Source organism: Photinus pyralis, unplaced genomic scaffold (assembly GCF_008802855.1).
Source record: "Photinus pyralis isolate 1611_PpyrPB1 unplaced genomic scaffold, Ppyr1.3 Ppyr1.4_LG2, whole genome shotgun sequence".
NCBI classification, from domain to species: domain Eukaryota; kingdom Metazoa; phylum Arthropoda; class Insecta; order Coleoptera; family Lampyridae; genus Photinus; species Photinus pyralis.
In genome coordinates, this window is record NW_022170403.1 from 21244426 (window position 1) to 21269808 (window position 25383).

Consider the following 25383-nt stretch of genomic DNA (forward strand, 5'->3'; position numbering starts at 1 on the left):
GTGCCTACCCTTTAGCCTTAAAGGAGTAGAAGAACACACTGTATTTATAGCAAATCAGCGACTACATTTTTCTCTGGAAATTATCTAACCAAACACCTCTTTTATAATTGTTTTAATAGTAAAGAGTGTACATTACATAGCACATTGATGTCACATAGCGTATGAACGGCTACCAATAGTCAGTAGATTTTATTTGAAAATTATTATGTAATATACGGAATGCTCCGACTGACTCAGGCTCATCTGTTTATAAATATTTCCTATACACAACATTTTTACGATGATTAGTAACTCAGTATGGAATGTGAGGAATTTCACTGATGTTTGTCCTTTTAGCCATCTTACGGAGAATTTCTAATTATTAGTCAGATCGCGTAGCAAACTAATAAAATTAATACTAAAATTTAATAAATCGCTTTATGTGCCTTAGTATGTAAATACGTCGTAAATTATTGTGATTCCTACTTCTGTAAGTATATCTTTTAGGGCTTCACTTTCATAGCTCACTTTACCTACCTCAGTGCATATTGTTATAAAATCATTGTCAACAATACACCCTTTATTTGCAGATGTTTTTGCATAAAGGTTTCGGAGCACATCTACAATGAGTTCGTTGCAGCAAACCAATCGATTTAGAACCTACGTTCCTACCTCACAAGGTTAGTGTTAAAAGGATCGGATATGTTAAAATATAAAGTAAATGAAATTCGCAGGTGCCTTTCTTCAAAGCTTAAGCGGTAGTGAGACTGATGTGTCTACATCGAACGAAAATTTGTCAAATGAAGAGAAATATGTGATTCGACATACTCCTCGCCAAGAACCTCAAGGCCAAGAAAATCTGCAATCGTCAAACAGAAGTTCCTTAAAAGATAGCTTACCATCAAATCGAAGTTCTTTAGATGTATCATCCTCGTCTTATAATACTCTCATCATCCACAGTGCGGGTGACGAACCTTGGACGGGTATGTTGTGTAACATCATAATGAAAAGAATACAATAGTGAGATAACCTGAATGAGAATGACAAATTTAAGGGCGTTGCCATTTATTCCTGATTGTCAAATTAATAGAATAAAATTCAAATCCTCATTCAATGATTACTGAACAAATAAATCAAGACGGTTAAATGGGGACATTATAATCTACTTGTACAGCTGTACACCATTTGATGCAATACTCATTGCTTCATTGTAAAGCTCGTGATAAATCTTAGAAAGGGCTGCAACATCTATCCATTGTATTAAAAGTGGATCGACCTCGGAGACCCTTGGAAAGATCATTGTTTTAAAGTTCTTAAAATTGTTCCAATTAAAACAAATGCAAAAGATCTTGCCAAATTCTCACTATTAATTATAGTTTATATACTTAATATTCATTTCAGAGCAAAATCTCCCTTGTACAGGGCAGAGCATATTTTATATATGCATATTTACTATAAAGTAGGCGACACTAGTGCCACCTAGTAAAGACTTTTTGCCGTCCAGTAGTCTGTAAGAATTACCAATGCCAATTTCAGAGTCGGTGGGAGAGTCTAAAAGTTCACCATAAACAACGACTAAGTTTGCCACATATAAAAATTTAGATTTTTCGATAAAGTGCTTTTGTTATTATAATATGGTTGAATGTTCTCCACATTTTAAAAATATTTGGAATTATACAGGGTGCCAAAATGGTACATTTTTTTCAGTGGAACCCCCTGTATTTGAATGCAGTTTTGAACTCTACGTGTAATTGTACGTCTTTTTTATTATATGGTTAATATCTGAAAAACTAGTAGTTTTAAAGATAATTCGATTTGTAAGAAAAATTTGGCATTTGCAAGCGTCAGTATATTGTCAAAATTATTACTTAAATTTTGATTCCAAAGTTACAAAACTTCATATTAAACAATCTCACTTTTTTTAACTGGAACATCCTGTATATTTTCTGTCATCTTTTAGCTCCTCCCAAAACCTTCAACTTTTGATAATAATGTCCTATAACTATCCCTGATAGTTTTCGAAATATCTTATTTTTTGTGGTTTTTATATTTTAATCTTAAGTTTAATTTACATAATAACTAGGTGAATAGGAAAAAAAATGAAACTAATGTCACTGACTGGATGACATTAGTGGTTAAATTAGGTAAATGTTTTTATTTATTCTCCAGTTTTTGGACTTAAAAAGAATTGTTCCTTGTAGAACCTTTAGGCGGGACGGCGATCTGACCTTAAAGGCCTTATACACAGTTTTTGGGTGAGGTATATTACACTGCAATCATCATATGAACAATGGCTTCATCAGCGTCTTGGGTACTTACACGCCATTCGCTGATTCTTAAGCCGTGCTTTTGCACATGCTTCAGGAGGTGGGTCGGTCCTGTTAGGGTCATTCACAATGATCTCCCTTGGACTAGGTTTTCCGTCAACAGCACGAAGTGTTGCGCCCTCTCATGATTTTAGGGTAGACACAGAGCTGCTGACACAGGTAACCAACAGCCAATCAGGATTACAGGTTGAACGGGAGACACATGGTTCCCTCTTCTAGATATCCCTTGCTAAAGTGCTTTAAGCTCTTCTGTAATATGGTTAGAGTAATCTCCCATGTAAGATGCCTACACTTTTTCCTTCTACTGCCTGCTTAATGACTACAGTTCCTATCGTTGCTGCGTTTTTTTCCCAGCATCATAGTTTGTAATTAACTTGGAAGAAACAATATAGCATAAGCAAACAACAACTTACAACAATATATCAAATAAATTGAGGTAGAATAAGCTTAATATTCTGTTGGCAATAAACCCCCAAAAAGTTAGAGCATCCAAGCAGCACACTGACAAATATCTGTTTATACAGTCTACTTAAGGCTCCTCTGTAGTCAATCCGCCATATTGGAAAAATAGCTAAACTTTCTTATGAAATACTGCTTTTGTAGTTGAAGTCTAACAAATTCTCGATAGTGGATATTCTTTGCAATGATGAAAAGAACGGCGGTACTTAAAAAAAGTTGAAATATCGGTCTTAGTTTTTTAGGAAGATCGATGAATAGGAAAATCGTTTTTCGTAAATAACGGCCGTTGTAATGGGAGTAGAAAAACCTACAGCACCAATTTGGAAATCCGACAGTATTTCTTATGGCGATACTTAAAGATATTATTTCCATCTATTATGATAAGACATATATTTTAAAAAATATGTTTCGCGATCTTCAGAAAAAAATCAAAACGCTAACGTAAGGATAGGCAATTCAAATTGCACTTATAACGCCTGAGGCGACAACTCATTACTTGAAAGGGAAAACAAAAGAAACTATCTGGCATCACCCTACACATTGTTACGCCGTTCCTAATGATATGGATTAGATAAATTACTATTTATTATTTATTTATTTGAATGCTGTTGATTTGTAAATCATAATGTCACATATTCCCAAGACGAAAAATGGATATCCTATTATAGGTACATTGGAAATAATTTTTTATTTCTAAAACCTTTTGCATCCCATCAGGATGCTTCAAGAAACAAAAAAAATCCTATAATGAGGTACGTACAATACTAGGTACTTCACATATTATATCATAAGTAGTGCTGAATATGAACTCTTGTTTTATAACAATGCTTTCAAACTACCAGAAGCGTAGCATTTTATTTCCCATCTAAAATTATCAGTTTCCTCAGATAATCCAGTATGCGGAGCAGTCAGAAGGGCCGATTCCTGAAAAATGTGGTGTAAACGATTTTAACGTTTTAAATGGTCCATTTGGGTCCAAATAACATGTATTTGAAGAGTGCACACCAATTTTTTTCCGGCACAACTTTTGGCAGCCAAAAAACCTCAAAACGTTCGAACTTTTTTCAATTTTTCGCTTAAAACTCGAAAACGGTCCATATTTTATGAATAACACTTCTTTAGTAAATTAAAGAAAACAAAATTCTGCGTCGATAAAAAAACAAACAAAATCGGTCCAATAGAAAAATTTTTACAAGCGATCAAAAAACGCCCATTTTTTCCAACTTTTCTAAAGAACTGAGTTAACCTTTTTTTAATGCGTTGTGGCTCCTAAAGGAACGATAAAATCCACTACCCCCCCTCCCTAAAGATTGTAGAACATCAATCAGAGAGTTCAAAAAGTACCAACAATTTAAAATTGGACCAATTTTTGAAATTCGTTGGAAAAAATGGGCGTTTTTTGATCGCTTGTAAACATTTTTCTATTGGACCGATTTTGTTTGTTTTTTTTGATCGACGCATAATTTTGAATTTCTTTAATTTTCTAAAGAAGTGTTATTCATAAAATATGGACCGTTTTCGAGTTTTAAGCGAAAAACTAAAAAAATGCCAAAAATTTTGAGGTTTTTTGGCTGCCAAAAGTTGTGCCGGGAAAAAATTTGTGCGTACTCTTCAAATACATGTTATTTGGACCCAAATGGACCATTTAAAACAATAAAATCTTTTACACCACCTTTTGCAGGTCAAAATTATCTGCATACTGGACTAAGAGTAAGTCTTCGTGAAAATTATCTATTTCGAGAAATGCGACCAAAAGCAAAAGATGCACATGCCCTTTGCTTTCCATAAAGTTGCGCCCAATAGATAACAAATGACACATAGGCATTTTTTCACTTATTAGCGGAACATAAACATAGGAAACGTCGTGGTATGTTATATAAAAGAAACGCTACCGATATAAATACAATTCCCCTTTTTAGTTAAATTCCTAAGCGGGATACGATAGCTAATGGCCGACACTGACAATTTTATTTAAAACAAAGTGTCACTGTTTTGCTCATGTAAAGTTAAGTTAGTGAAAGTGGTGGATATAAAAAAATTCTTGCACTTTTAAAAAAATTCGACTATTTATCTTTCTCTTTGAGAATACCTTTTGATGGAGTCCCACAAACTTCACATCAACTTGACGAATTTTTTTCAAATTTCCAATACTATGTAGCGACAGGAACCGGTAAATATTTACTACTACCTACTTCTTTTTTCAATATGGACTGATATCAACTTTATCAACAGGAATATTTGTCCCTCAAAAAATAGGAGGATCAAGTAAATTTTATTTTTACCATTGAATTCAGGGCAAAAAAGTGAAGTCATCTTACCGCACAAAAGATGTTCGGAAAAATTCTCCATGGGTCGTGCATAGATATAAATAAGTAATACGCTAAATGTACAATTGTTATTAATTTTTGAAAAGATAAGGATTTATTTAGAATCAGTATAAATGTTATACTTTTAATCATTGTAACAGAATTTTAAATGTTAGATGCCATTTTTATGAAAAACATACAATTTTTGTTGTTGTTCACAGTAAAAATGATAGAACAAATCACAAGAAATAAAGGGGTAATTAAAAAATGTTATAACAAACAATACTACTCTAGTCCACTAATTACCTGAAAACCAGGTAATTTACAGAAGGTGTCATTATAGAATAATGCAGTGAATGCATTGAATAAGTAATTTATTCAATGGCAACAGAAATAGGTATTTCTGCATCTCCAGTCAAATATTGTACAGCTTTTCGATAAACTTGTTTGCATAATTAGTCGTTGATCATTATACATGGTCTATTGCGTTTAACAATAAATGAAGAGAATATCTATGCAAAACTGAGAAGGATAGATACATCGTTGGTTTCACTCAAGGAGATCATGTAGCAGTGTGTATTGTTGGTGGTCTAACCAATTGCAATAACACTGAAATACAAATTGACTACAGAGGAGCCTTAAGTTGGCAACACATTAGGTAGCTACTGGAAATTGCGAAATTATTACGAAAGCTTTTACTTTTTCTGGTGGATACTCTATTGTTGCAAGTTTGATGCGTAATTTATTAGTAGGCATGTAGCAATTTTTAGCAGGAAACAACAAGGACACTAGAATATGTAACCTTCAATCTCCAAAATGTAATAATATGATTCAGTTGACTTATACAATAACAAAAGAGCATTATTGTCAGGACATTTGCCCAACTTGAGAACTACAAAATCTCAATTTTTCTCTGTAAAGTCATCTCACTATATTATTCTTTACCCTATAGTACCATATCTCAACTAAATATAGGGTGACACTCGTAAATTGTGAACAGGGCGCAATTCGGGAACAACAGACATTGGACCACCTAGCTATTTATCTCATCAGTCCAGTAGTTTATTTAGTGATCCCAAACTGTCCCCTATACAAAAAAGAAGCTCGGCCTCACCTTCACCATCACTGTCAAGTAGTTCTAAGGATCACCTTCGGAATAGTTTAGAGGCAGCAAGTCTACGCGCATACAACACAGGAGTACAAGAGATAACGAATATACCTGATGATTACTTAAATCAATCGTCTGTGTTAAAACATTTAGCCAAAGAAGTTAAAGTTCCATCTCCGAACGGTACCTCAAAAAATAACGAACACCTAGATACGTTATACAAAGAAAAATTTGATTACGATGTTGACAATAACATGGTGCCGCCTCCTCAGTATCCACACTGGGTAGACAAAATGAAACTGTCCAAATCTCAACCTGATTTGTCTAAAGTTGGCGTATGTAAAATTGGAGGCGACCTAATGAACTTTAGGAGAGGTGTTTCGGTACCCAGACCGAAGACAAAGGGTCGCGAGGAGACCGACAGTAACAAGTCTATCGAATTCGGATCACCTCTCGAAATGATAGAGATACTTATTAAGGAAAATAGCGCTTTGAAACAGGAATTGGAAAATTGTTATCAGAAAGTTGCGAAAACACAAAAGGTAGGTTTGGTTTTTCCATTTTTTTCTTTATAATGCATGTTGATTTCAATAGGGGCCAAAGTTTAAGATTGTGTTTTAAGCAATATTTGATGAAAAAGATTGAAGTGACTCTCACTGATGGTATGCAATTTGTTTGTTTGGTATTAGGATCTTTTAGCAAATAACTATTTGAATTCTGTGCATTTTCTGAACTATCAAACCTTCCTCCCCCCCCCCCTTAACATGACTTGCTAATGCAATGGTATGCGATCATTATGCCACCCACAAAATACCTATCAAGCTACCTCAAAACAAAACAGCCTTAAAATTTATAATTGTAATTATTTTCCTCATTGACGTCTGGCTCTTGTCCCAATATTGACTTTAAATTAATAATTTGGGAGACTGTAGCTTCGATCAACTTCCGAAAATTCTAAAGAATTAACTACACCTGACAATTCTAGGGGCACAGAAAGAAAAATCTGACATGAAAAACTATCCGAGTCGTACAATGGATTCGAATAAACCCACAATTGATTGACAAAATTTTATTCCGAAACGCATGTAAACACAAATAAAACAAAACCTTTAAAGAAAGAAAAGCTTATAAAGCTTGTTTGGACATATTACCCTACACGCAGACGGTCGACAATTAAAATAAGAAATATTAAAATTAAAATCACCTACAGTTTTTTCATAATAATACAAATACCCTGGTAGTAAAAGGTTTGCGATACTAGGCGCACTTAAATCACACACAAACGCTGACAGTTTCTGAACTTCACTTCACTTTCTGAACTTCACTTCACTTTCACGTTGTTGGAATGTATTTTATTTGCTAAAACGAACTATGCCAAATACAAAATTCAATCTGAACTGCATAGTTACAATACTAGGAATAAGAACAACATTAGAGTGGATTACTGTAGAATAGCAAAAACTCAAAATAACCATGACTACCTATCTCAAAAAATATTTAATTTACTGCCTGAAAATGTTCAAATGTATAACAAAAAACAATTAAAAACAATAATTAAGAAATACCTATTTGATAAGGCATATTTTTCAGTGCACGAATGTTTAACCGAAGGCTTTACCAATATTTTACACACAGGTGGTGGCATAAACTGAAGTTGTGTTGTTTGTCTATATTATGTGTGATATAGTGTGTTATATATTTTAATTTTTAAGAAACTAGTTGACAAATGTAAGTGCTATTGCGCGTAAACAGGAATAAAAAAAAAGATTATTATTACCCAGAATTAGCCTGACAAACAAAACTGATTTGATGAATAAAATGACAATTTTCGGTGGCTGTTCGGACGGTAGAAACTTTTAACTTTGAATAAGAAGAGAGCCTTAACAAAAAGCCTCTCTGTCCTTCAACTTCTTGATCTTTCAACTCGATGAATACTATTCCATAATCGGACAACACGAGTTAAACTTCTTACCGCCACTTTGGTTAACTTGCCCTTCTTTATGAATTTTCAATAATGACGGAACGCACCAAACTTCCGCACTTCTCCAACATGAAACTCGCAATTCTTTGATGCATATGCGTTTTCGCACCAGAACATGTGCGTTAATTAGATTTCGCATAACAATCAAACTTCTTATCGCAAACGACCGGATCTGTCTTATCTGAATTGAATAATTTACAAAAGCGATCAAATTTAAAACAAAAACCACGCAATTACAAACAATTTTAAAAGGAAACGCAAATACGGAAATAAAAATTCAAGTAAAATAAACTAATTTTGTGTTTATTCGTAAATAACCCCCCGGATTTACCATTTACTTAACAAATTTGAAATAATCTCACATACAGGACGTCCCGTCATTATTTTTGGTGTTTAGACCGAAATACACTCAGACATATATGACTACAATATTGTATGTTAGAGTTGCCACAGTCGTAAACAGTTACGACTTTCTAGAATGTAACAATATGTTGAGTAAATTGGGGGGGATCAATAAATTTTGAAAAGGAATACTTTTACTATGATGTTTTTTTATTACATAGTTAGAGCAAGAAATATTTAAAGTACATCGATCACACGAGGAACTTGTTCAGTCATGTGATCGGCGAGAAAGATTGGAACGCGCAGCCAGAGGAAGATTGCAGACAGACTGTCGGCGTTTACAAGAGCTAAATAGAACCCTAAGAGAACAAGTCGATCTGCTTAGTACGCAAATGTTATCACGTTCGCCCGTTCAGGACGGCGTTGGACCAGACATACGACGAGAACTAAATAAGCGGGAAGTACTTATTGCTCAGCTCATTACACAAAGTAAGTATGATTGTGGTTAAGTTTGGCAGCACAAGTTGGGGATTTTTTACAGATAAGGAATTAGTTGCTGCAAAGGAGAGGCAGGAAATAGAATTGGCTGCACAAAGAGCAACACTTCAAGAACAGAGAACACACATTGACATTTTAGACACTGCTCTAACAAATGCTCAAGGGAATGTGGTTCGTCTAGAAGATGAGTGTCGCAAGAAACAGGTTTATGTCGAACGAGTTGTGCAGCTGCAGAAGGCGTTATCGTCCCTTCAACTTGCCAGCGAACGGCGCGAACAAACAGAGCGTAAATTAAGGCTGCAATTAGAACGTGAGTTACAGCGTACGAGGGGCATGGCGGGTGATGAAATGAAACACGGATGGGGTTCTCCCAGTGGATCTGGTGAAGAGTCTGCATCAGAACTTAAGAGGCGATTACGAGAAAAGGATGAGAAGATAATGAGGATTGAAGGAGAATGTTCGAAATGGGAACAAAGGTACTTGGAAGAAAGTGCTTTAAGGCAAGCCGCCATTGATGCTGCAAGCATTCCTAAGTAAGTTATATAAAATGCTTGTAAGTATTAAACGAATCATAAATGTTGTAGAGATGCCAAAATTGCTGCATTAGAAAAAACAAGCCAAGAAACTGAGAAGATCATTGCTGAAGCTAGAAATGAAAAAATTCGGCACATGGACGAAGTACATGCGGCTCAAAAGAAAGTTGCTGATTTGGAATCCAGGTACTTTACTACTCGTTAGAATGACCTAGACAGTATAATATTTGCAGATTGAAAGATTTAGAATCGAAACTAGCAGAACGTGATGCTATGATAAAAGTATTACAGAAACATACATATGATAAGGACGTTTCCAGTATGTTGGGGCGTTCTCCTCATCACACGCCTCATCCAAGCCTAGGCGCCGCAGATATCGATCATGTGCTCGGTGGTACTGTGTCAAGAGAAGAACTCGGTAAGTTTTAAGTCTCGCACTTTATACCTCTTTACCAACTTTGGTAATGTACAGTGAATAGCGTCCTGAATGGATCGACAGGATTTGGTTCTGGTAATTCCTACACAAGCAGTGATACTTCCTACCATGTGCCAACCTACAATAAATACGAAACCAATAAAAGTTTTGACAGCACAAAGCAAACCCTTGACAACCAGCTTAAAGAAATTGATAGCCAACTAGATTCACAACTTCTTAGCAAGGTAGGGGAAACTGAAACCTTCTATTGATTATGCTTTCGGTGTAAGACCTGTATTCCATATAATTTCTCGTAAATTCAATGTGGAATCGGTCTAATAATTTCAGTTAATTATTTAAAATCGAAAAAGATCAAATAGTGAGTTTTGGTTTTCTTTTTTGGTTTTGTTTTGAAGTGTGCTCTTGTAGTTTAAAGTAGAGTATTTAATTGTACATATTTGTATCATAATTGAACTTATTTAATATTTGCACCCTTATTTAATACTCATAATATACAACTGATTTTGCCTAAATTACGCTTTCAATTTTTAAATCATTCAATTTCTGATGGGATTTCTTCGCAATAACGAAAATTTTTGCATAATTATGAATAGGTGTATATCTACAATTTTAATTCCTTCTTACCACTGACGTTTACTACACTAGTCCCGCAGGAAAATTATTAAACTTGTTTTTAATTTAGAAAGGTAGGATACAATACAGATGTCAACATTTTTGCTTTTGAAATGTTTAGTACAAAATAAATATTGTAATGAAAATGATTTGCAAAAAAATCCCATTAACCTTAATTACATTTGATGTAAAATGCAGCATGTTAATAATCGATTTTGATAGTGTGCTTTTATTTATTTATTATTGTGTTAATAGTGTGGTGGGATTTTTTTGTTTATGTTTTTAAGATAGTCTTTCCATTCGGCTATATGAGATATTAGTATAGTTACCAGCCTTGACCGAATATAATCAAAAATTAGTCAAGGCTGTAGGTATTTGTAGTGAAGCACGCTATTTTATAACAATAATAAATAAATATTTTTATTATTTTGTGTTCTGACTAATTTGCTAACGGTCCAATTATTATAGTTGTCCATTAACCACTGCATGTAGTGTCAAAGCAGAGTGGCGTGCCGTGACTAACAATAATTCAGCAGGTCCGACACGTCCCATTCTTGCTTTTCTATTCTCCTTTTCAGCGGGGTCTTTGCTGTTTTCCAGGATTCACTAATCCAGTCACTGCGCAGAGAAAAGGAAAAATACCCAAGCCATTACTGGCGGGTGTAAATACAAATAGTGGCGGATTATTTGAATCGGGAACGTTTCTGTTGCAACCTCAAAGGCACGAATCTGGTGAAATGTTGTTGTTAGAGAAGCAGGGTAGAAGTTCCCAACAGCAACGTATGCAAGAGTCGCCCGAAACAAATTCGTCCGTGCCTGACAGTCCCACCACTCATTGTTCCGATAACTTACCTCCAAGTTCTCTGCCGAGACCACCGCGAACTTCTCATCGCACTGGTTTACCTAGACGAGTCGGTGATTACAACCGTTTAGATACTGAGATGCCTCGAAAAAAGTCGGATGGTGGTAACTCTTTGAGCTCCAATGGTAGCAGTCACAGAGCTTCTCCTGTCCGTTCCTTAATACCTCCACCGAGAAAACTGGGTGAATATGGAAGATTGTCCGAAAGTGGAGGTTCCAGTTCTTCAATAAGGAAGCCATCATCTAGACTTGCTGGAGAAAGAGATTCGGCTTCTACCCTAAGTGATAATTCAGCCAGTTCCTTACCACCGCCATCGAAAATAAAGCTTTTTGGAAATTCATCAAGGAGGGGATCATCACTAGGTCGGGAAAGTAAGTCATCTACCGACTCTAGCTCTAGTAAGTATCGAATTCAGTTTTAAAATTGTAATAGTAATAATGCGAGGTGTTTTCAACTTTTATAGAAGTGAATCTCTTTTGTTGTGTTATTCTTGAATGTCATTCCTTTCAATTTTATACACCCGTAAAATGAACCAGCTATTGTATTGGTTGAAAGAAACGTCTCTAAAATATTTGGTTCAAGATCACAATGCAATTTTAGGTGCTATAAAGTTTCTCAATAAGGGTGTTACAAATCAGTTACCATTAAAACGAAACACTGCCAAAAAGAAACTAAACATTTTGAGTCCAAATATTTTTTATATAAATATTTTTGAAATGACAATGTGCCAAATATTTTAATGAGGTTGAACATGATCTGAAGTGTTACAACTTTTGTATTATTTTATACTGTAAATATGGTTTCTATTTATATATATTTAATGATTGATTCTAGTCTGTGTGTAACCAACTCTGTTAACTTTCTGATAATAAATATTTATACTGTTTTTAAACCTTTTTTTCACTGGTAGTGAACCAGTGTCTCGTGCAAGATGGTTCATAACTGTTATACCATTGAAAAGGACAAGGGTTAAATATGCAAAATTAGTTTTAAAAAAAATAAAGGCCAACAATTTACTTAATTATAATAATAATAATAATGCTTTATTGCCCAAACAGAAAAATTCAATAACAGGACAAAATTAAATTAAAGTAGGAGATGATAATAACACATGATTTATAAAAATAAAAATATTTAAATCAAAATGAACTCGTAGAGTAGATATAACCTCTGATTTACAATATAAAAAGTATATATGACTAATTTAATTTGTAATTAACTGAATAATAAATTTAGGTTTCATAAAAAAATATCACTTGCATTCAAAATTAAATTATAGTCTTTACACATGGCATATATCAGCGATTTCTCTAAAAATATTGCTTTTTGCCAAGAGTGTGTAAAATGTAAAAACATGCCTTGACGACAGTCTAGGCACGGAAAAACTTCTCTTCTCTGTATTCTTTTAAGGGGATCGGGATTTCGGCAACAGCCTTCAGGTTTCAGCATTACTTTCGTACTGCATCGTTTAGTCTGATAAGTGAAAGCCATTCCTGAAGTTGATAATTTACGAATTTCCTTTATTCTTTTATAAATCTTTTTAATCTCAAAATACCTATCTCAAATAATTTATCAAATGGAAGCGTTTTAATTTTCATGTCTATATCCCAAGCGCGAGAGCTTCCGTTCCATCTTTAGTCGTGTCCCTGTATTGTATAGTTCCTGGCAAGTTGTTTCTTTGGGCTTTTCACTTTAATTTAATGATTTTCAAAATAAAGATTGCATTTTTTATTTTAACAAAAAAAATGATTTTTATTAGAAACATTTTTTCGAATAAATAAATAAGGAACTCGGACAACAACTCGATTTTCATTTTTAATTTAATTAAAAATGCAGCGATTTGTATTTTATGAGACGATTTCGCTTCGATTCTGAGATTTTCGCCCCTGGGAAATTCTCCTGAGCGGCTGGGGAGCATCGTCGTCGAGGTGCGCGTGCGCGGATAAAAATTCGCCATTTCCATACGGTCGGGATTAGAACGTCCGGACTCCGGTTCGGGGGGTTTAGATAATTGGCGCAACTTTCGGTAAGGTTAAGAAAATTCCCGCGGCACCTGTCGAGGTGGCTGCCATAAGAAGCAAAAAAATTGAAAATTTTAGAAAAAAATTCGTAGTTCGAAAACTAAGCCAATCCTATTGAGGTTTTCCGAGATCTTGGCCGACGTGGAGGAGCGTCTGGGGTGCGATTATTATTATTATTGTTTCTTTGGGCATTTCACTTTAATTTATTAATTTTCAAAATAAAGATTGCATGTTTTATTTAAAAAAAAAAGATTTATTAGGTACCATAAAAATAAAACAACTTTTATTACAAACATTTTTTCATATAAAGCACTGACAGACACAAATTTTTTAAAAAAATGAAATGACATTTAGAACTTAAAATGAGAAAGAACATTAAATTTTGAATGAACAAGGGTTCAGGGGTCCCCAAATCCCAGTGGCATACAGGCCCACAAAGGTCTTGCTACGCCACTGACACCACGCATGCAAATTGGATAAAACTTGCAGATGTGTTGCATATTGACTCCCTGGGTATTGCGCAAACGCAAGCGCGCTTAAATTTGAATTTGCTTTAACGCGCTCTAATTAATAAAGCCTTCGGTCATCACTGTGAATTCCAGTTACATTATAGCCCCAACAACCGTCATGATCCTTTACAGCATAATATGGAATAAACAACAAGAATTGTAACGTTATTATTTATTATAATCAAAACCCTTCTAACATATTCTACCAGATAAATCACTATAAACCAAGCTATAAACTATTGTGCTCCATTTTTTATAGATGTGATGTTGATAAATGTATATGAGTGTTGGGAAACAAGGAGTAGCTTTTTGCAATAGTTTACTCACCCTGGTGCCACAGTGTTGATCAACCTCATAATCACATGTTATGCTAGTAGCTTTCATTTCTTTCTAATTATCCAATATAAACAATTTTTTTTTTCGAAAACTACCCGAGACGTGAGATTGTAAATTCTAATCAAGTGAGATCTCCACTCGAGATTGCATTCACTAGATCAGCGTTTCCCAACCGGTGGTTCGCGAACTCCTGGGGGTTCGCGGGCGCTTTCCAAGGGGTTCGCAGAACAAAAAACCATAATGGCGGAATTAATTTACTTAAGCTAAATTTAGGTATTTCAATCATGTATAGCACTAATGAGTAATCCATTAAAATCGTTTGCGCATGATTGCAGCATTCAATGCGAGTGTAAACGAATGAAAAACCCGCTACAATATATTTCTTTCACTTCTCAATTCAGTGGTAGGTTCACTTGACTTCATGACAGTTTTAACTCTTGACGTTAAACTGAAAGTGATTAGGAAAACCACTTCAAAGGTAAACTATGGAACAGTGGCTGAAGACAGGGAGTATTACTAGGACCGATAGACTAAAGTAAGGAGATACATGAGGTACCGCCTGACGTTTCTGTGTTATCATCAGTTACGGATCGTGAAGTAACACACAAGGATAGTAGTGACATGAAAACAAAGAAGAGAAAGTATGACAATGTTAAATTATGAACAAGAATAAGTTGGGGGTTCGCCAGAAAAAAAAATCTAAAGGGGGGTTCGTTGTTAGTAAAAGGTTGGGAACCACTGCACTAGATGGTAGTAGGCGAGGTAGCGAATTGAAATTTGTATAGGTATGTCCTGTGTTATTTATTTTATTGGACTGCAAGTGGTAGAAGTCTAGAGCAGCTACAATAGGTCTTGTTCAGCTTATAGTAAAACTCGTGTGTACTTTCGTTTCGGTGTACATACCTAGAGTACTGAGGTAGCAGTATGTAGGTATATTGCGAGAGTGATGGAAAAAATTAATAAAGATATTGTAAATGTTTCTTAAAGAGCCCTTTACCACATTACATATTCAAATTTAAGGGCGCTTGCGTTTGCGCAGTACCGAGGGAGTCAATATGCAACACATCTGCAAGTAAGCCTTCGTCGTTCTCGACATCTGTGGAGAACGATTGCTGTATATACAAAGCGTTTCGTAGTTTTCCCATAATTACTTTCTGATGTAAAGTGTGTTGCCTATAGCATATGACAGCCTAACCATAGGACCATTGAATTTAGTTATAAATTCAATGATGTCACAAAAAAAATCTGATGGGGTGCAGTTCTTTGGATGCATGATCCAATGCGTCATTTCTGGACAAAATGTGCCATTCCATGCTGTGGCGTTTGTAGGTCGTATTCAATCAGCCGAATTTCGTCACCAATAATAACGAAGTTACAAGAACTGGGAGTTATTTTCAATAGATACCAAACATCAAGAGTTTGGCTCGACCATTGAGAGTTTCCCTCTATTTCTGTAGCAAAATTGCCCTCCAAGAAAACTAGTTTCCAGGTAAATACCAGCTGCTCTGAAAAATTAACATCGAAGCGAATAAAATACAGTATCATATTTATCAAAAATGAATTTTTTATACACTTAGATTGCACTTCCAAATTGGTTGCCTAAATTTGGGGCAATAAATTAAACAATGTGATTGGGGTTCAATATGAATGTATGTTATGTTGCCTACTCTTCTTTTTAGCGCATTTTCCAACGAAGCTTATAGCTCTGGCACCTGATCTTCTGTGAAAGGCATACCTACATATCTGATATTGCAAACATTAGATATGCGCATGCGCAGTCAGTGCCAACTTCCTTATTTATTAAGATATTTCTTTTTAACCATAGATGCTTCTAGTGAAGAAAAACATATCACATGTAGTAAAAATCGAAAACTACATCTGTCATTAGCAAAGGCAAACATATCGCATATCGTAAAAATCAAATGCGCAGACTGCAAATTCCCCACTTTTTTACTCATGAAGTCTAATAAAGAAAAACATAGCGCACATATAGCTATAGCATTTTGGGAAGTATACTGATAAATTCATGGAAAATGCACTCAACTTCCTCGCCTTAGGGCGAAAACCTTTTAACTTGTTTAAGATTCTTTCTTTCAATTGTTTTCAATTTCTTCAAATCAGATCTTTTAGATTTCTAACCGTTCCTTCAAATTCTTCCGATATTTTACATGCTTCAGATTTGTATGATTCCTCGGATTCTTTAATTCCTTCGAATTCTTCCGGATTCGTCAATTTTTCAAAGCCATAAGATTCTTCGTAGTGTACAGTGTTTCCGAATTCTTCTGATGCTAAATTAAGTTTTTCCATTTGTTAAGATGAGTTCAAACCCGTTAGATTCTTCCATTTCCTCATTGGTCGCTTCTTCATAGTTCTCAAACTTTCCTAGTCTCACAGATAGCTATACACAAATATATTCCTCAACTCTTGTATTCAAAATCTTTTAATTCTCGAAATTCTTCAGACTCTAGATTATTCCAATTTTTCCACCAGATCATTCAAATATTTAAGATTTTTTGGTTTGTTTCGTTTTTGATTCTTTTTTCTAAATTCTACAAACTCTTTAGATTACCTACTCTATTTTTAAGAATCATTCCAGTCTTGAGATTCCTCAGACTGCAATTTTTTGTCTGTAGGATTCTTTATATAAATAAAATAGGGATAAAAATCGTAACACAGCTTCTTCTCAAATTAGTTCACAATGTCTTCGTTGACCATAAAGTAGGCACATTTTCGACCCACAAAAGTAGATAATTGTTTACACGTAAACTTTTATCCCATGGCAACAAAAGATTTCTTTCATCTGTTGCAGGACACAGGCATAAAGATCCTGCCATTTTTTGATCCATGCTTGTAGTAGGGTAGAACACCACCTGAAATCCCTAATATGTCAGTATAAATTTGTAAACGTGGGGTATTATTACCTTGCGCACCCTACCTACTAAGTATACAGAGTGTAACAATTAAGTATTTAAAAAAAATGAGGTGATTAAAACAATCATTTTTTCAAATAAACCGAAGGCTCAAATTCTTCGTTTGTAGGAGTTCCAAAATACTCGGACACCAAATGAAGTCAAGATTTGCTTTTTTCACCTACTACCTTAGAAGTAGGTAGGCTATCTCGAGTTAGGAATGTTGGGAAATTTTTACGATCGAAGATCGAAATTGACAAGAAGAAATAAACACTAAAAATATAAACCTATACCTTCACCTTGGATTTAACTGAAATCGACGCCGTTGTTCATTAAAACTATTCTTATTTGGATATTTGTTTGTTGTGTTTCGAACCAGAGTAGCCAATATACTCCCGTTTATTACCTGGCATAATGGGTAATCAAACAGAAACGATATACCGCGGAACGTCAGCATGAAAAACGTACACCTATACCTTACTCATGCATCGAAAGTAAAATCAAATTCAAATCCGTGAATAAGTATTTCGTAAATGGATGCCGTGGTGAAAACGTGAAAGTTTTCACCTGAGTTTACAATTAATTTTCATCTGTGCAATTTTTTCAAGGTCATTATTGGATATAGGTATGCCCCCATAATCCGGCGCAAAACCTCCCTAATCATGACATTTTATTGTGAACCGCAGCCCTTCGTTAAACGTTACTGATGTAAATCCGCATTAATCCACATTATACAATCTTCGCATAAAATGACGAGAGTCGCAATTTTAAAATTCACTCAGTTAGGTGAAAGTGTGCCAAGGTGTGCTCAAGAGCGAACTATTGCTGCTTTAGCAGGTAGGTACAGAGTTCGATAGTTGCGTAAGTACCGCTAACGACCTCCTTTTGGACCTGACACTGAATCCTTTAACTGTAAACCTCAGCGGCGCGTTTTATTATTCGGGCATACCAAACCAAAGTGAAACTATTTTATGCATTTTCTTACACAAATTTGATAACTTTTTTTCGTAGCGCATTTAACCTTCTTTTAATTTAGTTAGAATTGCATCACGGGATTGCGTAAATCAAAAAAGCATATGATTTTGTTTCATTTTTATTGTTTTCAATGTTATGTAAACGTTTATTTAGCCATAAGAATATGAATATATGGAACAAATTACTAATTAGATGCTACACCTACTTCATTAACTCATTGCCATTTTATTAGTCCCATTTGTATGTATCAAGTAGTAGGTATAATGTCTAACCTAGATGCTTACAAACTACCATTTGAATAGATTTCGTCTAATTAAAGAAATTCGCATTATGCTGATGTAGGTACCTAGGTAATACAATTTTTCATTTTTATTACTCGCTGAGTTTTTTTGAACATCTGTCAACCAAAATACCGTAATTTAACATTCAATATAGGTTCATTAACACCATTCAAAAAATAGTATTTTATATGATTTTTCAAATAAGTGAGTTTTTAAAAAGTATTGCCTGGCGTATAATGTACAATATTTTATTTGTTACTCATTTATAAACAATAATGAACATAACAACTAGTTCTTAAATCGATCTCGAAGAAATATCTAAAATATCATATTATCCATAACAAAACTTATACGCACTACTTGTCGTCAATGAAATTGTTAAATATTAGGAACTTGTAGGCCAGCTGTCAATTTTAGAAGACAATAGCGTTTAAATTCGACGTCGAAAATAGCAAGCTTAGGTTCTGCTGTCGCGATCGTTTCCATAGAAACAGAATTGTCATATGTTCTGAACGTCAGTTTATATCGTGCATTTGAAATACGAATGACAGATTAGAATGCACAGTCATCTGTTTCACTTTATCTACCCTTACGGTTAAAGTGATCCCTTTATCTATCCTTACGGTTAAAGACCGGCTTAGCCTACTCATTCAAACCTCATTGAAATGTCAATCTAACATACGCTATAAAATAAAAATATACCTTATACTCGTAGTCCAGTCAATTAGTGTTTCACCTCGGAATGAGAGATAATGAGCCATACACTTGTACGAACCTTTGTTTTGGCATTCTGGAAGTTGTCTGAAAAGTCTCATAAAATCTCGTGTCCCCCGATATTGAACGTCAAAGGCCACAAAACTCGGTTTTTTCCAAATATCTCTTTTATTCTTTTGCCTCAACCGTTTTTGAGAGACAGGGCAGAGAGGGCGCTGCGCTTACGTATTTACAGCATAATGCAAGATCAACTGTAAGTGTTAGTAAATAATACGCCGTATAAAGGTTATAAATTATACATATATAGTTATAGATAATTTGGATTACGTCATATAACGAACTATTTATGTATACACAGGAAAATAAGTTATGGCATAAATATTCTTATAAATTAGAAACTTAGCATTGCGCAGTCCGCGCATGCACACACCTGATGTTTAAAATATGCGATATGTTTGCCTTTACTACGAGAATATGTGTTTAAAATTTCGAAGAAATATCTCTATACATAAGAAAGTTGATCTTGCGCAGTTTGCGCATGCGCGCATTATATTTCCAGAATATGCAATATGATTTTTTTTTCTATGAAGATCTCCATTTTCTGGTTCTCCTTTATGACTAAAGAATAATAAAAGATAAATAATAAAAGAACTACGAATATCTTTTATTATTGTTTTCGTAAGCGATCGATTTCGGTTTTTTTTTTATATACCCATCATGTAATTTTTAGCATAGCCTGACGATGGGTATATAAAAAAAACCGAAATCGATCGCATAAGAAAACAATAATATAAAATATTCATGGTTCTTTTATACATTCTTTAGTCATGCAATATGGTTGTCTTTATTAGAAGCCTTTGTTGTTAAAATTTCAAAAAAATATCTCCATAAATAGGAAAGTTGACATTGCGCACCTTTGATTTTAAGAATATGCAATATGCTGGTTTTTACTGGAAGCATGCACGGTTGAATTTGCAAAAAAATAAGTATCTCTATAAATAAGAAAGTTGACGTTGCGCAAACTGCCCATGCGCACATTAATCGTACATTAATCGAACTAAAGATCTTGTAAACTCAGCGACGTCGGAAGTATGGGTCAGAGGGGGCGAGTCGCTCCCTCAGTTTTTACACAAGGGGGGCCGCGCCCCCTCTAAGAATGAGTAGATAAATCACTCAAAAGCGACTAACACATCTTCTACTGCATGTGCATGCACAAATTACAAACAGTGTCGAAGTAGAGGATATATTGCCAGCAAAACTGTGAAAGGCGGAAAATTTTTGGATATATTTAATTTGTTATACTTGCTTTTCTTTACAATGCTTAATAGTGCAATAAATAGGAACAAAATTTTTATATTCGTCCCTAAAAAGGGCGAAGAAAATGTCATTTTTTTTCTCTGGTGAGGAAAGTCAAAAGCAAATAAGCAATTGCGGCGTTAACCTTAATAAAGCCATCTCGTTCAATCAGTGGCGTAACTTCATTTTAAAGGCCCGTCCTCAAAAATATTTGGGGGCTCTTTCCCTTACGCTTAATATAACCGCTTGGATTTCTAATGACAACCATCTTAAAAATATATAAATGAAAGTTCACTAGAAATACACTCCAGAAGATTCGGATTCTTTAATAAAGATATCACCCTCATATCGATCTTCCGCCTGTGTGAGCAACCCTGGATACGTTCCGGCTTTTGCCCACAGCCTCGGGTAGCGTCGGGAAATAATTGGCGAGCAAAGAAAATTAAAAGTGTATTGGCTAAATAGAAATAAAAATATATATATACAAAATAAAATAATATAAAAGATTTCCGGAGCAGTCCTCGTATTTACTTGGGGAGTACTGCCATCTGCCGGTAGTTATCTGGCCCCAGCGTGTCAGCTGGTTTGCTGTCAATGCCGTTTTCGTGTCGGACGGTAGGTTAATTTCCACGTGCAGTGCTGTCTAGAATGTAACAAATTAATTGATGCGGGATTGAGGGCTGCGCCACCCGAACGGGGTAACCAACAGAACCTGCGGGGTGAGTGTTCGAACTGTAACAACTAACCTTTCACGTGACGGCTTTCAGCCCCTTATGGTTAACGTAGGCGGGAGCACTGTGCCCCAGGTTTAGGCAGGACGGGGCGACGGGAAGATACTACGGAGGTGTACTTCGTTTAAAACCAGGAGTCACGCTCCGATTTTGTTTTGAAGACACGGACAGGTAGGAACATACGGAGAGTAGCTGGTAATCTTGAGGAATACTTGTTGTAGTAACCCGTTCGCTAGGGAGTACACCTAGGAACTGGAATTACTCGGGGAATTGGGAACTGGTCAGGGTAATAGAGGTAACGGCTTGCACGTTTTAATAAAAGGGTTGAAAGATTGTTGTTTTAATGACACTATAAACACTCACTCACCTCGACGGCTAATTACGATTAACCCCCTAGGGCTAACGGCAACACACTCAACACAAGGAACGACAGGGGGTGCAGGTTAACAACGGTTTTACAGGAAATGGAACGACGGTTAAAGGTGCAGTAATCAATGACAGGTAAATAAGGCTGGTTAATAGCAAAAGGCACTGGTAAAGGTAGAAGCAAAAGTTACAAACACTGGACTGACACAGGTATATATAGCTTGGAGATCTGGTGGGGAAGACGATTAGGAGGGGCGAAATTAAGTGGAAATATCTGGGGGAAATCTTATTTACTGGTTTGGGCAGATTATTTCCTCACCCTTAATTTCGTTTCCTCACACGACGTTTTGCTTAACTCTGAACTTATTTCTTCGCTGTTCAACGTTCGTTTTTTGCTTTTCTCTTGGAGGTTCCACTATGGTATTTTCGTCCATTCTGAGATGTCTGCTTTCAAAATTTCAAACGATAAGTACAGGTGCCGTATCTACAGACACCGCTGGAGATACATTTAAACTCATTTAGTTATTAAGTTTGATTAGCGATTTCTATTCTTTGTGTATGAATCCGCCTTGTTTGAATGACGGTAACTGTTTCGTCCATGCAGAGGTAAATGCTAGAGTGTTAAAAGTACTTAGTCGCATTCATCTCGAAATACAAATTCAGTTTAAGGTTACCGTATTCAGGACCTTCAGATATCTTCTGGACTGCAGAAGGTCCCGCTAATTAGTGTTTCATGAAGGTACTTTATGTAAGAGACTTCGGAATTTTATGTTTCACAAATGGGAAACGGGTGGAGTTGCTTTTAAATCTCTTTGAGCTGGCTACTTTTGAGCATATCAAATTTCGAATTAAATTAAGGTCAGGTTTAAATGATATGATATGATGATTTAAATTCAATAGTTACTTCCTCGGATTGTTAATTTTGTATGTTGTAGATATTGGTCCGAATTTTTCACATATGGGTACCTATTTACCGCCTGTGAACAATGTTATCTGTTCCTTTAGTAACGCAAACTATGTAAATAATTAACACAAACGTAACATTGAAGGAGTTCGGGAAATTTTCAATTTTTTTCAGTATTTTTTATATAAAAATTACATTTTTTGTACATTTTTGCCGGGGCCCCCCTTTTAGGTCGGGGCCCGTCCTCATTGCGTACCTTTGAGACATTGTAGTTACGCCACTGCGTTCAATTGACACATTTGCTACGCTCATGTGTCAAACTTTGAACTCGAGTTGAAAAACTTCATTTTCTTCCCTTATAGTTGTACAAATAACCAGGGCCGAAATAAGGTTTGTCCGGGCCCTAGGCACAATAAAATTTTCGGGCCCCTTTTCATAAATTATAATAACTCGTGTTCCAGCACAGTTGTGTACTTTTTCGCATATACGTTAAACCGTTCGTAGCTCCTTCTAAATATTAATTCAATTAACCGGGTCAAAAATATGCCAAAAGTGAAAGCCATCTATGTCTATAAATCTAAATCTAAAGTCTAAATTTTTTAATTGCAAATTTGGAGAAATACATAGGTAATTGTTAATTGTTTTTCCGATACCTAATTAGAGATAGTTTCATCCTAATATGTTGAGGAATAAAGGTTTTTTTGTGTGGATGGTTGATTGTGCATTTGTTTGCTTACTTTGCCTTTTTTTCAGCTTTTTTGCCCGTTTTGATGCATATAATAAGCGCTTATTATATAAAAATGAATGCATTTTTATCCGCACTCTAGTTTATTTAATATAGTATATAAATATAGCGCAAATTTTTAATGTAAAGAAATAAAGCAAAAAGTACCTGTACGGCCTGTACCTATCCCTACCTATATAGTGTAAAATTGTTGTGTCGTGTACTTTAAAATCTCACACGTTACGTTACGTGTCCTTAATTTTTCCGGGCCCCCATCCTTCCCGGGACCTAGGCCAGGCACCTGCCTAGTGTGCCGAATGGGTAATTCGGCCCTGCAAATAACCATTACCGTTTGTGTGTATGTACGTGCGTAGGTACGTTAGCAATTTTCCGGGGTAGATAACGGTTCGACGGATTTTGTTAAAACTTTGGATATGTACCTATATTGGGCATACGGAAACGAAAAATAACGAGCCGGATTTTTGAAAAATTTTGGAGCGCCGCAACGGCATCGAACTTTTTTTTTCCAATAGCAGCCTAAAATTTTTATGAAAATATTTTAAAGACCTTATTTTTCTGTGTATAACCTATAAAAATTGTGCCAGGTTTAAATTTTAAAAAATGTCAGGGTTAAATTTTGATTTTTTTTGCTACACATTTTTTTATAAAATAGTCACAAATAGTATGCACCATGATCATATTTTTGTTTACAACAGGAAAAAGATCTTATAGTGAGTTTTATCCGCTATTTTGACCGCCATGTTGATTTGGGGCTTTAGCAACCGGATTCAGAAGTGTTTACAGGCAAAATAGGATTTAGTAGGGTCCAATTACCATAAAAACACTTTGTCACCAAAATGACCAAATTATTGTCTCAAGATTTGCCGTTAGAAGAAGATCTCAAAATTGTCGCCCAGACTTAACGCCGGTCAAGAAAAGTTCAGACGATAAGAAAATCCTACTTTGAACATTTTAGCGATTGAAGAGTAATTTCAACTCAAGGTGTTTATCCACTTGAGATTACCATGCCATATAAATATTTATTTGAAATTGGTCACCTTAGCAATGAAATGGTGCATTTGCATTTCACCTCAATATTATTACACCATAGGTACTCTTACTCTATACGAAATCTAATTCCTTGCAAAGGAAACTGTGAAGCATCTGTAAAAGACCACGAGAGAATTGTTCAAAGATCAGGGGAAATTTAATTTTTATGAGTGCAGTACAAAAAACCCATTGAACATTAGTTTAGGTGCGTAAAATTTTACGTTACGTGGACGAACGGGCAAAGTGGAAAATCGCAAACAAAGAATATCGCAACGGCACGGCGCGGCGGCGGGCGTTATAAGTTGTTTACTCGATAAAAGGTCATTAGCAATACACCACCTGTTTGTGATTTCTGACAGGAAAATCTGTCTAATTAATTAATAGCCCAAATGAACTTTTCACAAATGGGTTGATTGAACGAAGTATGTTTTAATTATAAATAGAGCGATTGATAGCTAACAGATAAAGCAAAGGCGAGAGCCTGCAATAATTACTAACATTTTTAAAATTTTCCTCGCCCTAAAACTCGGCAATGGCCTCAAGTAAGCAGAACAAAGTGGTTTTACCGTCGTCGTCCACCCGTCGCTTGTATCCCCCACCCCCGAAGACGCGCAACTCCGCGTTTTTGATCTCCACCGCGCGCGCCTCTCATTCGAGAATTGACCGTAATATAGAACGTTTCGTGTTGCTACTATTTTTAAAACCGCGCCTGCCTTTCTTTCACTCTCGTAAAAGAGATTTCTGTGCAAAATCGTTGGCGTCGTTTGTTGCGTTGATGAAAGTCATGTGTGGTGCGATCCGGCGTGTTTTTGTGGTTTTCGCGGTGTTTCGGCGAGCCTGAGGCAGCAAGTGAATCGGCCAGTAAGGGAATACGCGCCCACCAGTGACGTGTTTATATACATATTGCGATAAACCTTTGTGTTTTTTAGTGTCGTATAGCGACTTTGGAGAGTCTATTTTGGTTTCTTTACAAACATTTTTACTGCCACGTAGCAGTGTGAAGTGTGCTATTTTTATAACCGTTCGCTTCGCTGTGTGTGAGCAGCAGGGCTTCGTTGCTGGAAAACGGCGGTCAGAGTGGTCGTTGTCTGCCATTTTCACTTTATCGGTGTATCGTTTTAGTG

The 25383-nt window shown here is 35.5% G+C and overlaps 1 protein-coding gene and 1 long non-coding RNA gene across 4 annotated transcripts; both read left to right on the top strand.

Moving 5' to 3' along the window:
* The first annotated feature begins 312 nt into the window (after window positions 1-312).
* On the top strand, window positions 313-12329 carry LOC116163167 (angiomotin-like). Of its 2 annotated transcripts, none has more exons than XM_031477015.1 (10): window positions 313-469; window positions 570-659; window positions 714-962; window positions 6072-6721; window positions 8724-8991; window positions 9044-9533; window positions 9585-9719; window positions 9767-9951; window positions 10006-10193; window positions 11160-12329. In XM_031477015.1, the coding sequence occupies exons 2-10, from the start codon at window positions 605-607 to the stop codon at window positions 11862-11864; spliced, it is 2925 nt and encodes a 974-aa protein (XP_031332875.1). In that variant the 5' UTR covers window positions 313-469; window positions 570-604; the 3' UTR covers window positions 11865-12329. The 2 variants fall into 2 exon arrangements, with proteins under 2 accessions (XP_031332875.1, XP_031332876.1); XM_031477016.1 differs by having other exon boundaries at window positions 316-469; window positions 11182-11270.
* Window positions 12330-20987: 8658 nt separating this feature from the next.
* On the top strand, window positions 20988-21841 carry LOC116164176. Of its 2 annotated transcripts, XR_004143824.1 has the most exons (4): window positions 20988-21203; window positions 21252-21386; window positions 21437-21510; window positions 21613-21841. It is a non-coding gene; the product is annotated as an uncharacterized LOC116164176 (long non-coding RNA). The 2 variants fall into 2 exon arrangements; XR_004143823.1 differs by lacking the exon at window positions 21613-21841 and having other exon boundaries at window positions 20994-21203; window positions 21437-21541.
* Window positions 21842-25383: the final 3542 nt, after the last annotated feature.

What these genes read in the sequence shown, in the direction of transcription:
- LOC116163167 (XM_031477015.1), top strand. Translation starts at nt 605, where the DNA reads ATGAGTTCGTTGCAGCAAACCAATCGATTTAGAACCTACGTTCCTACC. An exon ending in CTACGTTCCTACCTCACAAG is followed by an intron (nt 660 to 713) that starts GTTAGTGTTAAA and finishes TGAAATTCGCAG; the next exon opens with GTGCCTTTCTTCAAAGCTTA. An exon ending in GATGCTGCAAGCATTCCTAA is followed by an intron (nt 9,534 to 9,584) that starts GTAAGTTATATA and finishes TAAATGTTGTAG; the next exon opens with AGATGCCAAAATTGCTGCAT.